Source organism: Mesocricetus auratus, unplaced genomic scaffold (genome assembly GCF_017639785.1).
Source record: "Mesocricetus auratus isolate SY011 unplaced genomic scaffold, BCM_Maur_2.0 Super-Scaffold_100008, whole genome shotgun sequence".
Taxonomy (NCBI): domain Eukaryota; kingdom Metazoa; phylum Chordata; class Mammalia; order Rodentia; family Cricetidae; genus Mesocricetus; species Mesocricetus auratus.
This window is the reverse complement of record NW_024429192.1, coordinates 83,025,976-83,039,968: the sequence shown is the minus strand read 5'-3', so window position 1 is coordinate 83,039,968 and position 13,993 is coordinate 83,025,976. Positions and strand designations below refer to the sequence as shown.

The following is a 13,993-nucleotide window of genomic DNA, read 5'->3' as shown; positions in this document are numbered from 1 at the left end:
AAAATGCACAGACTGCAGCTAAAACTCCAAGGATGTCCAACATACATTCTTGATATTACAGAGGCTTGCAGGGAGCCCTCCGACACACATGTCCTCGAGCAGGAAGTGCTCTGGCCACTGTGAAAACACAGGGCCATCCTGAGCCCTGGCCCGGTCCCATATTCTGCAAACTGAGCTGTTGCTCCAGAGGACCTTCTCCTCTAAGGGTCTTTGCTGGCCCAGAACACCCTATATACTGGTCATGGAAACATCTATACCCAGGAGCTGGGCTCTGTCTATACATCTGATTTGTAAGGCCCAGAATCGCAGAGAAGCTCTGTTCCCTCCGTACCAGAGAAGCTGTGACCATCTTTTCTTTCTGCTGTATAGTTCAGACAGTGCCCGTGGTTCAAGTTCAGACCCTGCTAAACCAATGATGAACGTCTGAGCAGAAGTGTGAGCCTCCCAAGCTTTCTCTTGATAGGCAGTGTTAGCACTGAATGGGTTACTCTCTAAAATAGTCTATATAGGGGCTGGATAGAGATGGCTCAGTGCTTAAGAGCACTTGTTGCTCTTACAGAGGACTTAGGTTCAGTTTCTGGCACTCACATTGAATGGTTCCCAACTGCTTGTTCCAGTTCCAGGGGTCCAATGCCACCTTCTGGCCCATGCTGGTACTGCATGCACATGGCATTTACTCATTTATACACATACACCTCAAAAATATAAAAGCAAAACAATCCATATATACAACAATGATTTCTCTTAGGGGGGTATGTATGTTTCTCATATAGCTGGGGATGGCCTCAAACTTGCTGTTTAATCAGGTACCCGCCTCCACCTCATCACTGGGATTACAGGCAAATGCCACCATATATGTAGTGGAGGGGGCAGGAGACTAGAGATGGAATCCAGGGTTTCATGTGTGCTAGTAAAACCTTCTACTACATACGTAGCCTTAATAACTGCCCTTTTAAAATGTCATCTATTTATTTTATGGTATGAATATTTTGCCTGCAAGTATGATGTGCCCTCAGGTATCCTAAGACATTGGCTCTCCTGGAAATGGAGTTACAATAGTTGTGAGCCATTATGTGGGTGCTGGGAACCAGACCCAGGCCATCTGCAAGAGCAACAGGTACTCTTAACCTCTGAGCCATCTCTCTAGCCCACTAATTATTTCCTTTTAAAATTTATTGTTATTATTATTGCTACTATTGTTGTTATCATGTGGATGGGGGCAGAGGGCATACCACATACCACAGAATGCACTGGGAGGCCAGAGGACAAGGTTTTGCAGTTAGTTCTCTCTTCCACTGGGATTCTGGGATCAAACTCAGGTCTCCAGGCTTGGACAGCCAGCACCTTTTCCCACTGAGTCCTCTTGCCAGCCTCCTAACTCATTTCTTATATTTGACAACTACCAGGCTTTTGTCCTCTCTGAGTTTGACTGATACCATTGAAAGGACTGTAGTTGTCAAGTTTAAAAATGGGAAACCATTTCCATCCTCCCTGATTTCTGGTAAGAGCAGCAGTTCTTTCTCTCAGCCTGGAAACAGCCTTTTCCTGTTTCTCCTGGAGATTTTGATCATTTTCCTCATTTAGTTTAATGTTGGCAGCTAAGTTGTTAGCTAAAGGCTCAAATGGAAACTGAGCAACAGTTATAATTCTTTGGGGCTCACTTTACAAATAGGCTTTACTTAAGAGGGAATTTTATGAGGTGATTTTCCCTTTTTCTGCCTAGCAGGATGGGAGGCCATGGCGCTGGTCCCTGGTGTCTTCGCCTACAGCTCAACTTTTGAGGTTCCTCACAGCGGGGCTCTGTAAGCCCAAGGCTGGACTCAGTCTGCCTTTTTATTTTTAAGATTGGTTTATTTTATGTGCTTTGGTATTTTGCTTGCATGTGCATCTGTGTGAGGGTGTCTAGAAAATGGTACCAGCAATATGGCAGACTACAACAGTTTAGATTCTCAAACAGTTCCAGACAAAACACAGATGACCAGCTGGAGCAGACTAAAACATCTCCCCTGGGCACTCTGGAAACTGGCTGAAGATGTAGAGCAATCAAACAAACACAACTAAGAACCTAAGCTCACTGTAGCAGAAAGGGGCTGACGGCACGGCTCAGCTGGTAAAGGCGCTTGCTGCTAAGGCTCATGGCTAGAGTAAGATTCTTGGGACCCACTTGGCAGAGAAAATCTTGACTCCCACAAGTTGTCCTCTGGCCATACACACATGCCTTGGCAAGCACATTCCTCCCCGTAAATAAATCTACAATAAAAAATAGTAGGAAATTGTCTCATTTTTACATGCCATTGTCCCCAGACCTCCCTGGCCTGGTGTAGATTGCAGAGAGTTGTGGCCTAGTCCTGGTTCCCTGCTGGGGCATAAGAAAACGAAAGGAAACTAGATATACATCTGACCTGTGTCAGTGAGGCACAGCTCAGCTGTTTAAAACGAGTAAGCATGGCTTGATGACAACTGCGGAGGAGGATGGTGAACAATGGGGGTGAGGGGACTAAAGCACTGATGGAGAAAAGGAGTTAGGTCCCCTCGAGAGGCTGGGGTGATAGGGAAAATAAAATATTTAAAAGCAGTTATAGGGCTGGGAGTTGGCTCAGTAAGAGCACTTGGTATGTACCCTTGGGGACCTGAGTTCAAATCCCCAGCACCCTCATACCCATAACCCCAGTGTGGTGGGAGCTGGTGACAGAAGGATTATTGGGTTTTGCTGGCTTCCAGCCTAGTTCCAAGTTGTAGGAGACCCTTTCTTAAGGTAATTAAAAAAAAGATTGACAGAGCAGGACATCCAACACCCTCTGTGGTGGCTCATGACCACCTGTAACTCCAGCTCCAGGGGGATGCCCTGAATGCTTGAAATGCAGACAAGTAGGCATGAATACATACATAAAGATACAATGAAAAAGGAGGAAGCACACGTGTGTTATTGTTGTGTAAGTTCTCCCCAAGATCAAAGCATTCCACCCAGCACAGAAGCTCTTCAAGCAAGAAGGTAGACTGCTCAGTGTTGCTTCAGGAAGTTCCTGAAACTGACCAGCTTTACTAGGCCTCTCCCTGCCTAGTAAACAATAAAAGCTGAGGGTCCCTCTGGGATTAAGTGCAGCTGAGCTGCAAGGTCCAGCTCTACCTTACAAGGAGTCAGACCTTCAGCCTGAGCCATGACACTGGCAGTGGGAGGCTGTGTAAAACTGCACCTCTCCAGTGAAGGCAAGGATACCCTCAAAATCCTGCAGGGTCATGTGAATGCTTTTGTAATGGGCCACATTCTTCTACATGACTTAAAGATAAACATGGGGGCTGGAGAGATGGCTCAGAGGATAAGAGCATCGGCTGCTTTTCCAGAGGACCTGAGTTCAATTCCCAGCAACCACATGGTGGGTCACAACCATCTGTAATGAGATCTGGCACCCTCTTCTGGTGTACAGGGATATATGCAGGCAGAACACAGTACACATAATAAATAAATCTCTTTAAAAAAAGATAAATGCATTAAAAACAGTAAGTCTATATTATGTGAGTGAATAACACACAAAGATGTAATTTTTAAAAAGAAGAGGTTTACCAGGCAGTAGTGGACACACCTTTGATCCCAGCACTCGGGAGGCAGAAGCAGGTGAATCTCTGAGTTCAAGGTCAGCCTGGTTTACAGAGTGAATTCCAAGACAGCCAGGGCTACACAGAGAAACCCTGTTTCAAAAAACAAGAAAGAAAAGGGGGGAGGAAGAAGGGGGGTTTATTTTTATTTATGTGTCTGTGGGGCAGCCTGTGGGGCATGGAGAGGTTCTTGAGCTGGAGTTACGGGTGGTTGTGAGCTGCCTGCTAATGTGGGTGCCAGGAGTGGAACTCCAGGCCTTCACTAGAGCAGCAGGTGCTCCTAAGCATCTCTCCAGCCCCTCAAAGCTGTAACTTTTGATATTTACAAATTGAGATGGAGCAGACATTTGTAAAGCACAAAGTTCTCGTATGGGATCAAACCTGGCAGATTCAAGTTAGATGGTTCTAATTTTAGGGCATTAAGAGACAACATCCTAAACTGGGCGTTGGTGGCGCACGCCTTTAATCCCAGCACTCGGGAGGCAGAGGCAGGCGGATCTCTGTGAGTTCGAGACCAGCCTGGTCTACAGAGCTAGTTCCAGGACAGCCTCCAAACAATACAGAGAAACCCTGTCTTGAAAAACCAAAAGAAAAAAAAAAAAGAGACAACATCCTGACAGGAGAGAAGGCTCAGTGTTTAACAGAACTGGCTGCTCTTGCAGAGGACCCAGATTCAATTCTCCACATGCTGGTTCACAACCATCTGTAACCCCAGTTCCAGGGGATCTGACACCACCTTTTGTCCTCCAAGGGTACTGAATACATGTGGTGCACAAACATACATGCAAACAAAACACCCATACACATAATTTTTTTAAAATGAAGGTAAAAGAGACGTAATTTTAGAAAGTATAAAACTTATGTCGATAAATGAGGGATCCAAAAAATGTGTTGCTACCAAAAAAACACAAACAAAAACAGAAACAAAAAACAAACCACTGACCCACACAGAAAGGCAGCAATGAAAGAGACAAGACATGAAGAGGCAGTGAGAAACAACAGAAGATGATAAACCACAAGCATAAGCCTTTCTGTTAGTAATTACTTTAAATGTAAATGGGTTAAACTCCTCAGCCAAAAGACACAGACTAACAGAATGCTTTAGAAACAAAACCAATAACCAGGATCCAACTGTGTTCTGTCTAGAAGAAAATCATGTTAGATCCAGGGATGCTCAGACTGAAATAAAAGGATTCTAATTAAATGGTAAAGAAGTGGGGAGGACTAACAAGAATCAAAGGACATTACATAACATCAGATCAGTTAACCAGGAGATACTGTTACAAATTCACACTAAATACCATTAATGCCTAACCATCAGAAGCATACATGGCTGAGGGAAGGAGAAACAGTCCTGCCACACAAGCTAGAAACCTGTCTTCAGAAGACACAGCAAGGAAAGGGGGTGAGAGGACAGAAGACCTGCACACGGTATAGGCCAGCTGGGCCTAACACAGAACACTGGCTCTACTGAAGAGCAGTACCATGTACGTACATATGTATGCATGTATGCATGTATGTACGTATGTACACACGCGCACGCATACACACACTCACTCACGTATGTCTAACACACACACACGCACACACACGCACGCATGCACGCCTATCTTTCTTGCAGTACTGGAGACTGAACTCAGGGCTTCATGCATGCTAGGCAGGAGCTCTATCACATAGGCACAACCCTAGCCCACAATACATTTCTGGTTGACTTGGAGTCAACCAGACATTAGGTTACAAAACAAATCTTAATTCTTCCAAGGCTGAAGGCATGCATGGGCTGATGAGGTGGTTCGGCACTTCCTGCCAACTCTGACTACTGAGTTCCATGCTCAGGTCCCACGTGGTGGGAGGAGGACCACCCCCTGAAAGCTGTCTTCTGACCCCCATGTGTGCTGCACCCCACCCCCACACACTCAAGACCAGCATGCTTCCCAGTCATGAATGGGAAAAGTCTAGAAACCAGCCACAGGGAAAAACTGAAAACTACACACCAAACAGTTCAAATGTGAGAAAACAGAACGGGTTTAAATGAACAGAAAGCACAAGAGACCCCAACTACATACACACAAACACACCATCAGTTGACTGATAGTTGCCACACTCTTTAAAAAAAAAAGTCATCAGGAAATGATGTTGGGAAATAATACACACATGCAAAAGAACTAAACTGCACACTTACCTTAGGCCAAATACATATGTTTTAGATCAAAATGGGCCAAAAATATAAAACACATCAAAATTAAATACTCTCAGAATGTGGAGGCTGAGGCAGAAGAATTGCTTCAAGTTCAAGGTCAGCTTGAGTGGACACATAATAAGTTCCAGGACAGCCTGAGCTAGAGCAAAACCCTGACTTTTTTTTATAATTAAAAATAAACACTTGGCAGTGGTAGCACACACTTTTTTTTTTTTTGGTTTTTCGAGACAAGGTTTCTCTGTGGCTTTGGAGGCTGTCCTGGAACTCTCTCTGTAGACCAGGCTGGCCTCGAACTCACAAAGATCCGCTTGCCTCTGCCTCCGGTAGCACACACTTTTAACCCCCAGCACTCGGGAGGCAGAGGCAGGAGGATCTCTGTGAGTTCAAGGCCAGCCTGGTCTATAGAGTTCCAGGACAGCCAGGGCTACACAGAGAAACCATGTCCCGAAAAACAATCAAAAAGTAATAATAATACAATATTTTAAGTAATATAAAATTAGGCATGCAAAATCATGTACAATGTAAGCATCAGAATAACAAAATTAAGTTGTATCATTTGAAAGAGAAAACATAGGTACCATAAAATAGATCAACTGTGTATTAGATTAACAAAGAACGTTGGAATTCCACTTAAGCTGTAACAGGAAATGACCGGTTGCTTGTCACGATGCTTTCTGAGGACAGAACATAGATTAATGTTCTGAACCTACATTATCTGACACCAAAAATTTGTTCTTACTTAATATATTGCAGTAGGTCTCAGTTTAGAGATATACATTTAGGCTATTATGGCAAAAGCCTGTCTTAATATCAATCATACCAGGATTGGAGTAGAGCACTTTCCCAGTATGCACAGCACCCTGGGTCTGATTCCCAGAACATCACAAACAGGCACAGGGATACATGCATTTGGACATTGATGCATTCATGTGGGAGGTCCTTCTGTATGCTGCAAATATGTGTTGCTTTCATTGGTTGATAAATAAAGCTGCTTTGGCCTATGGCAAGGCAGAATATAGCTAGGTGGGAAATTCAAGCAGAGATACAGGGAGAAAGAAGGCAGAGTAGAGGAATGCCAGCAGCCACCTACCAGTAAGTCATAGGCCACGTGGTGATATAGAGACTAACAGAAATGGGTTAATTTAAATGTAAGAGCTAGCCAGTAATAAGCCTGAACCATTGGCCAAAAAAAATTACAGTTAATATTAAGCCTCAGACTGATTATTTTATAAGCAGCTATGGACCGGGCAGGGCAACAGAAACGCTTGTAGCCACAATGCATGCATTTAGCTCCAGCACTAAGAAGGTGAAGGTAGATCATCCTCAGCTATGTAGCAAAGTTGAAACCAGCCTGGGCTATATGAGACCCTGTCTTTAAAAAGAAAAGAACTCTTGCCAGGCATTGATGACACACACCTTTAACCCCAGTCCTCAGGAGGCAGAAGCGGGCGGATCTCTGTGAGTTCAAGGCCAATCTGGTCTACAGAATGAGTTATAAGATAGCCAGGGCTGTTACGGAGAGAAACCCTGTCTTGAAAACAAAACAAAAACTCTTTTACACACACACACACACACACACACACACACACACACACACACTCAGGGCTGTTAGAGAGAAATCCTGTCTCAAACACACAAAAAAAGAAAAAAAAACTCTTACACACACACACACACACACACACACAGACTTTAACTTACCTCAGAATGGTCGTCCTCTATACATGTGACCTCTATAAATGAATGCCTGCCTTTTCAACAGGCAGCCTTGAGCACAACTCCATACTTTACTACTACACTGGGCTGAGAACACCTTGGCTCATGTCACCATGACATCCTGGTTTGCTGTTGTGGGCCCTCAGTCTTTCTCAGTCTGGAACACAGATGCTGGGTATTCACTGGGAAGGCCCCTTCTGGCCTGGTCATGGCTGTAAGGTTGGTTGTTACCAACAGGGGGCAGAGGCAATTCCAGAGGGATGGCATGGCCGAGCTTGTCAGGCCTCTTCCTCACCAGTAGCACTGAATCTGGACTGGCTTTGGCAAGGTGAGAATCAAGGACTGCTTTACTACTCAAGCCTAGTACGACACGATGACCTTGATGTCATCATTCGCCATCAACTGCTGCTATTGCAGCATCTAAGACACTTTCTCACCAAGGGAGCAGTTCTCTGAGAACTGAGGAGCACAGCCAGCCATGAAGAACCAGCAGGAATATCAGTCAGATGACTACCTTCCGCCCCTCAGCCTCAGTCAGTCTGTAGTACAGGATGCAGCTCACCGGGTGGAGTTCAGCTGGCTCAAATATAATTCCACTTGTTCCAGGATTGGCTCTGGAAGCGCTCCTCACCCTCTCTGAGCAGGCAATTCCTTTTCTGTAATGTGTAAAGCCATCCCTCTCTTTGACTTAGGACCCATATAGCCCAAAGACTGGGACTGGTAAGACCACTGGGGTCACCAGCCACGGAGAAGAAGCTTGTAGCCAGGTCATGTTCCAGCATATGCTGGAGTGTACAGCTACCAGGAAGCTGTGTTCCTCAGATGGTCTCTGCAGGCTGGGGACAAAGGGAAGGCACATGAGAGTCCAAGGCCAAGAGGGGATTGTATTGATCCATCCCCATGTGCCATAAGAGGCTGTGCAAAGTCCTTGTAGAAAGTTGGCACCTGCCAATGGCAAACTCCTTTGGACTCAGAGCCTATGTTTAAGTAGGAACTCACATACTATATCATGCTGAAGTCATAGTTGAATGCTTAGGGCTGTCTCATGTCCACCAGTACCTTGGTTGATACTGCTTTCCCAAAATGGAAGAGCTGGCCAGGTTGAGACTGGACAGATACTGAAAGCCAGCTGAACATCTAACAGGGTCCACATAGATGATGACAGACAGCAGGATGAATGGAGATGGACAGTCCTGGCACACTGCCAATGTCAGGGCTGGCATTCCTGTCACCTGGCTTTATACAGGTTGGTTTGCTTTGACCCTTGAAAGACCTCACCCCTCTGTGACCATGTGCTACTGTGTCTGCACAGGCAGCCCGCACAATCATCTAGAAGCCACACGCCACTCTGTCCAGAAGACACACAGAAACATGCTAACACAAAAATAGGGGACAACAAATACTTTTACAAAATATTTTATTCTAAAAAAAAAATCACACTGTACAAATTTAGCTAGAACCTTCTCAATGTTCAGATTTATAAAAGTGTCAACATAACGGGGACTAAAAGGGACAAACTTTCACCGCTTTCTTTTGAAGTTAGGAAGGAAAAACAAAATGATTTTCTTGTCTTTTTTTTTTTTCCTGGTACAATGATAGTAAATTTCTAAAAGATATCCAACAAGCCAGCAGTAAAAAGTGCAAGGTTGATCTGCCGGCTCCACAGTTCCGTTTCCGCCCAGCTGAATCCAGACTCCATGAGGCCAAGCACAGATTTCCCAGTGGGTGATGTGGGCTCACTGAGCCACATCAGAGACTTAGCGAGATCCCCCAAACCAGTGACGGACAGAGAGGAGAGAGCCTGTCTGTCTGCTCCTGATTCTTGTTTCTCTAACACTGGATTTCCTGGACCCTGTTTGAAGGCCTGTGCACAGCGCGCTGCTGCCGAGCGAGGTATAGTTTCTGGAAGTTAAGGGAGGCAGGGACCTTCTCAATCTTTTGCACGTCACACTGAAGCAGGAGTAACACGGAGAGGAAATCCCAGTCTGGAAACCCTTACATTAAAAAGCATCTCGGAAGCTACTCAGTTCGGCTCTGCCATCTCTAATGGCAGCCGCCTTGTGTACAGGGGGGCTTCCTCGGGGACAAATCTCACGCTCTTCCACACACAAACAACTAGGAAAGTAACTAAATAAAGTGGGAAACAAGGCAGAGCAAGGTCTCCACAGCCATGGGCTCAGAGGCTGAGAGGCACATTTCACATTCCGGGTGGGGTGACAGCTGAGATCACAGCCATGGGTGCCAGGCAGGGTCCATGCGACATAGGTTATCCAGGCTGTTGGCGGCGGCCACCAGGGTGTTCACCTTGCTCTCTCCACCATCGAACTGGGCCAAGTTGTGCAGGCGGGTCATGATGGCAGTGACAGCTTTCTGAACCAAGGAGACCAATTGCTGGCTGTCCATGTTCTCAGGCTGCCCGGCGGCCGACAATGGAGAGGAAGTGTCCTCCTGGGTCTTTTTGTGCCAAGCAATGATCTCGTCCCGGAGCACAGTTTTCAGAATGCCATCCACCTGTGCAAAGGAGAGGGGAAATGGCATGTGTCCCACCAGAGGTGACTGGGGCAGCTTTATGGTGTGGGCCCATCTAACAAGAGTGGCCAGGGCTAGGCTGCTACCCAGGGACTGAACAAAGCACTTCTTCTCTGACATAGTGCTGGGATAATTGGCTGAGAATCCACTGAAATGTAGCCGGTGTCCCAGGCACAGGGAGGACACCCAGAAATGGCAGGCTGGAATGCTGTGTCCTGCCACAGAGCTCACAGCAGATAGCCCTGCACCTGCCAGGGTGCTGAGGGCATCTTGGTGAGGTAGGCAAGTGAAGGGTAAAGAAATTCAGTCCTGGCTTGGCTTGAGCTATACGCAACATACACTTCTGTGAACAAGGCCACTGAGTCATTGACCTATAGCTCCCCAGCAACACTTAGCAACTCCCATTTTGTGAAAAACACATTCTAAAATGTATTTGTAAGGTTTGAGACACTAGGCTGGTCTGTCCTGGACTGGGTTTTAAGAGCATATATGATAAGACAAACTGTCCTGTGAATTAACTCCTAGTTGAAATAATACCTGGTTTACCATTTTATATCTGTGAATAACTGGGTATTCATGAGCAGTCAACTGAGGCTTACATAACTCAGGCCTGTCAATCAAAACAAAAACCCACGCATACTTCACACCCCTAGGAAGCAACTCTTCCTCCTCTTTCTGCTCTAGTATCTGCCCCACATATGCACTTCATCTTTGAATACCTCTGATATTTGCCTGGTTGTTAATTATTTATTTTTAAACATTTTAGATTTCTATCTTATGTATTTGAATGTTTTGCCTGCAGCATTTAAGTGTACATGTGTACCTAGTGACCACATCAGTCGGTAGAGTTAAAGATGGTTGTGAGCCACCACGTGTGTGTTGGAAATTGAACTGGGATCCCTTGCAAAAGTAACAAGTGCTCTTAACCAACTGGGCCAACTTTCCAGCCCCATCATCAGATTTTTAACCAAGAACCTCAAAACACCTTGTCTACAGCAGCAACCACTGGCACTACCAGTATACTTTGTATATCTCTAAGTGTCTGTGTCTTTCAGCCCTGCAGAATGGAGGCAGCAGGCCAGGAAGTGTGCAAGACAGGAGCTGGAGCTGCTACAGAGAACTGATAAGCAGTTGTCCAACTGAGGACTCTGGATTCCTTTTGGCAAAGTGGCCTCCCTTTCACTCTGCACAGCTTTAGACAAATGAACATTCCAAACCTCCTCCAAATGCTCCATTCTAACATCTCCCTCCTTGTTCACAGGCATCAAGCACCACTGAGAGCCCAGGTGAAATTAAGGAATTGGTCCATGCTTCTCAAGTGAAGATGCTGAGACCCACCTTGAAGTTGGGCTGGGCAAAACACCGTGCAACAGCAATCATGGAGGCAGTCAGCGGGCCGGACACGCCAATGGTGGTCAGGAACTCAGAAATGTTGGGTGTGAGACGGAAAGGGACTGGACGGTTGGCATCTAAGTCCCCAGTTGCATCATTTATGTCAAATCGGAAGTAAGCGACATTCAGCTTGCCAGTGTCCTGCATTTTAGAGGGAGACATTTTTAAGCTCCATGCTGGCAGGACAGAGGAGTCAAAGCAGGGTCTAGCTGGTGACAGCAAATTACCTGAGCAATCTGTAACATCTCAGGGTTGAGCCTATTGAGATGCAGGACAAACTCTGCAAAGCCGATGAGTGCCAGCTGGATGGTGAACATCTTCCGGAAGGTCCAGTAGTCTGTAGCGTTGGGGAAAGTGTGCAGGGCCCACTCCTTCAGCATGCTGCGGGGGACCATGTTGCTCTGGACCTCTTTGAGAATGTCTCGGAGGACCTAGAACACATCACTCTATGATTCTTTGCCCATGTTTCCCAGCAGATGGAAAGCTCTTGTATTGCAAGTCCCGGGTTACTTAGTGTCTGACTGAACACAGCAGACTTTGGTTTCCCCCAAAGCTTATGTACCCACTACCACTGCGGACTGTCTAAATGGAAGCCACGGCTGTGCAGAGCTTGCCTCTCAAGTCAATACACAAAGCTACGTTCACCTTTGCTGCCTCAGAACACAACAGCCAGCTAACAAAAGGGACAAAGGATAGCTGGGAACCAGTGTCTTCTTTAAATCATGTACAGAGAGAAGTGTCATAAACCAAAGAGCTAATCAAACAGAGAGCAGACATTTGCATGAACTCAGTTCTGTGCTACAAGACTCCAAATCTCAGGTACTTAGAGACAGCTTTAGTGCAACTGGGAAAGGCAAAATACAAATTTGTCTGAAAGCTCCTAAACAGTCAGATGAGCTCTCATCTAGGAACAACAGGCTGAGTCCCAGCAAGAACAGTGAATCTGGTGGCAATTGCCCGTGTTTTTCTGCCAGTCTCCTCCCTATCTCCGCAGTGGCCGGGACTGCTAACCCTCATCTGTAGAGCTGCCTCCCAGCTGACCTATCTGACCAACAAGGTCTGTTCCTGTTTCAATGAAGTTCACTCAGTGATACTCCGTTTACTAAAAGGACTGATGGTGACTTAACATGCAGGTGCCAGAGACCAGACCATCAAGTTGGAGCCTGCAAGAGCCTAGCCAAACACAAGAGCTGGTGCAGGAGATGGGGTGGGAAGGGCAGCAGCTTTGACAGCTCAAGAACATTCCAGGAACCTAGAAGGCCAAGTGTTTTTAACTGTATGTGACCCCGAGGCTCTGCCCCAGTAGGAAGGAGAGCAGAGGCAAAGCTACAAACTGTTGAATCATGCTGATGGCCTGGCACAGACAGACAGACAGACACCATCAAGACATACACAAAGCATGTGGGTTCAAACATCTAAGAAAATCTGTCAAACTAAGAGCTGGGGTGGTAGTTTAGTGGTAGAGTGTTTGCCTAGCATATGTGAGGCCCCTGGCTTAGACCCCAGTACTGCCAAAACACACACATGCACACAACACACCTATCAAACTGAGTTGATTTCAATGGCCACATGTGACAGAGGAACAGACTAAGTTCATGAAAGTTACTGTGTCATACAAAAAGACAAATCAGGGGCTGGAGAGATGACTCAGTTGCAGGCTGCTTTTGCAGAGGACCTGGGTTAGGTTCCCAGCATCCACGTGGGGGCTTGCAACCTTATGTAACACCAGTTCCAGGGGATCCACCACCTTCTCTGACCTTCAAGGGCACCCGACACACAGGTGGTGCACAGGTATGCGTCCAGGCAAAACACCCATACAGAAAACAGATTGTTTCAACTTAAGAATGGGTGGAGGACTTGAACAGGTATCATGCAAAGAAAAAGATAAATAGCCAATAACACAGAAAGACATGTTGTCACCGGGAAGCAACTAGAGTGATGCAGTACTAGTATTTCATGCCCTTCAGGTGGCTACGGTGGGGGAGAGGGGAGACAATAAGCAATGTCAAGGACACAGAGGAATTAAGACACACATTACAGGCACTCTAGAATATAGTTCACTAAAATGTTAACTATGTAACCTGACAATTCTACATCCGGGTATAGAGATAAATATGTACTCAAAAGAAATGAACACGTATTCACACAGACAAGTATGCCAATGTCCACAGCAACTCTCACTATATAGCCAAAAGTAAATAAATCACCAGAAGTCCACCAACCGATAAGTGAACAAACTAAAAGTATTATGTTCATATCCTAGAGCATAATGAAGCAATGAAAAAGGAATCGAGTGTGGACATAGGCTAGCAGAGTGGATTAAATCATGGTCAAAGTCAGACACAAAAGTCCAATTCCATTCATGTCATGCCCAAAACAGGCAACTTCAGAGACAGAAAGACCCGTGGTCCACCTGGGGCTGCGGCTGGAGAGAGATGAGGAGTGGTGGCTGGTGGCCATACAGCCGAGATCAGCTACAGACACTCAATGCCTTCGAGGATGAGGATGGCTTTCATGGCATGTGAATTTCTCTTAGTACAAGTGTTATTAAAACCATGGGAATGG

The 13,993-nt window shown here is 46.0% G+C and overlaps 1 protein-coding gene across 13 annotated transcripts in view; it reads right to left on the bottom strand.

Annotated features, from left to right (window-relative positions):
• Positions 1-8,907: 8,907 nt before the first annotated feature.
• Positions 8,908-13,993, bottom strand: part of LOC101834753 (transformation/transcription domain associated protein) — a 96,757-nt gene continuing 91,671 nt past the window's right edge. For all 13 annotated transcript variants that reach the window (XM_040751317.1, XM_040751322.1, XM_040751321.1 and 10 more), the window contains 3 exons: positions 11,656-11,859; positions 11,375-11,569; positions 8,908-10,018 (listed from right to left, as the gene is read on the bottom strand). In XM_040751317.1, coding sequence (XP_040607251.1) covers positions 9,734-10,018; positions 11,375-11,569; positions 11,656-11,859 — 684 coding nt within the window. In that variant the 3' untranslated portion in view covers positions 8,908-9,733. The remainder of the gene's footprint in view (positions 10,019-11,374; positions 11,570-11,655; positions 11,860-13,993) is intronic.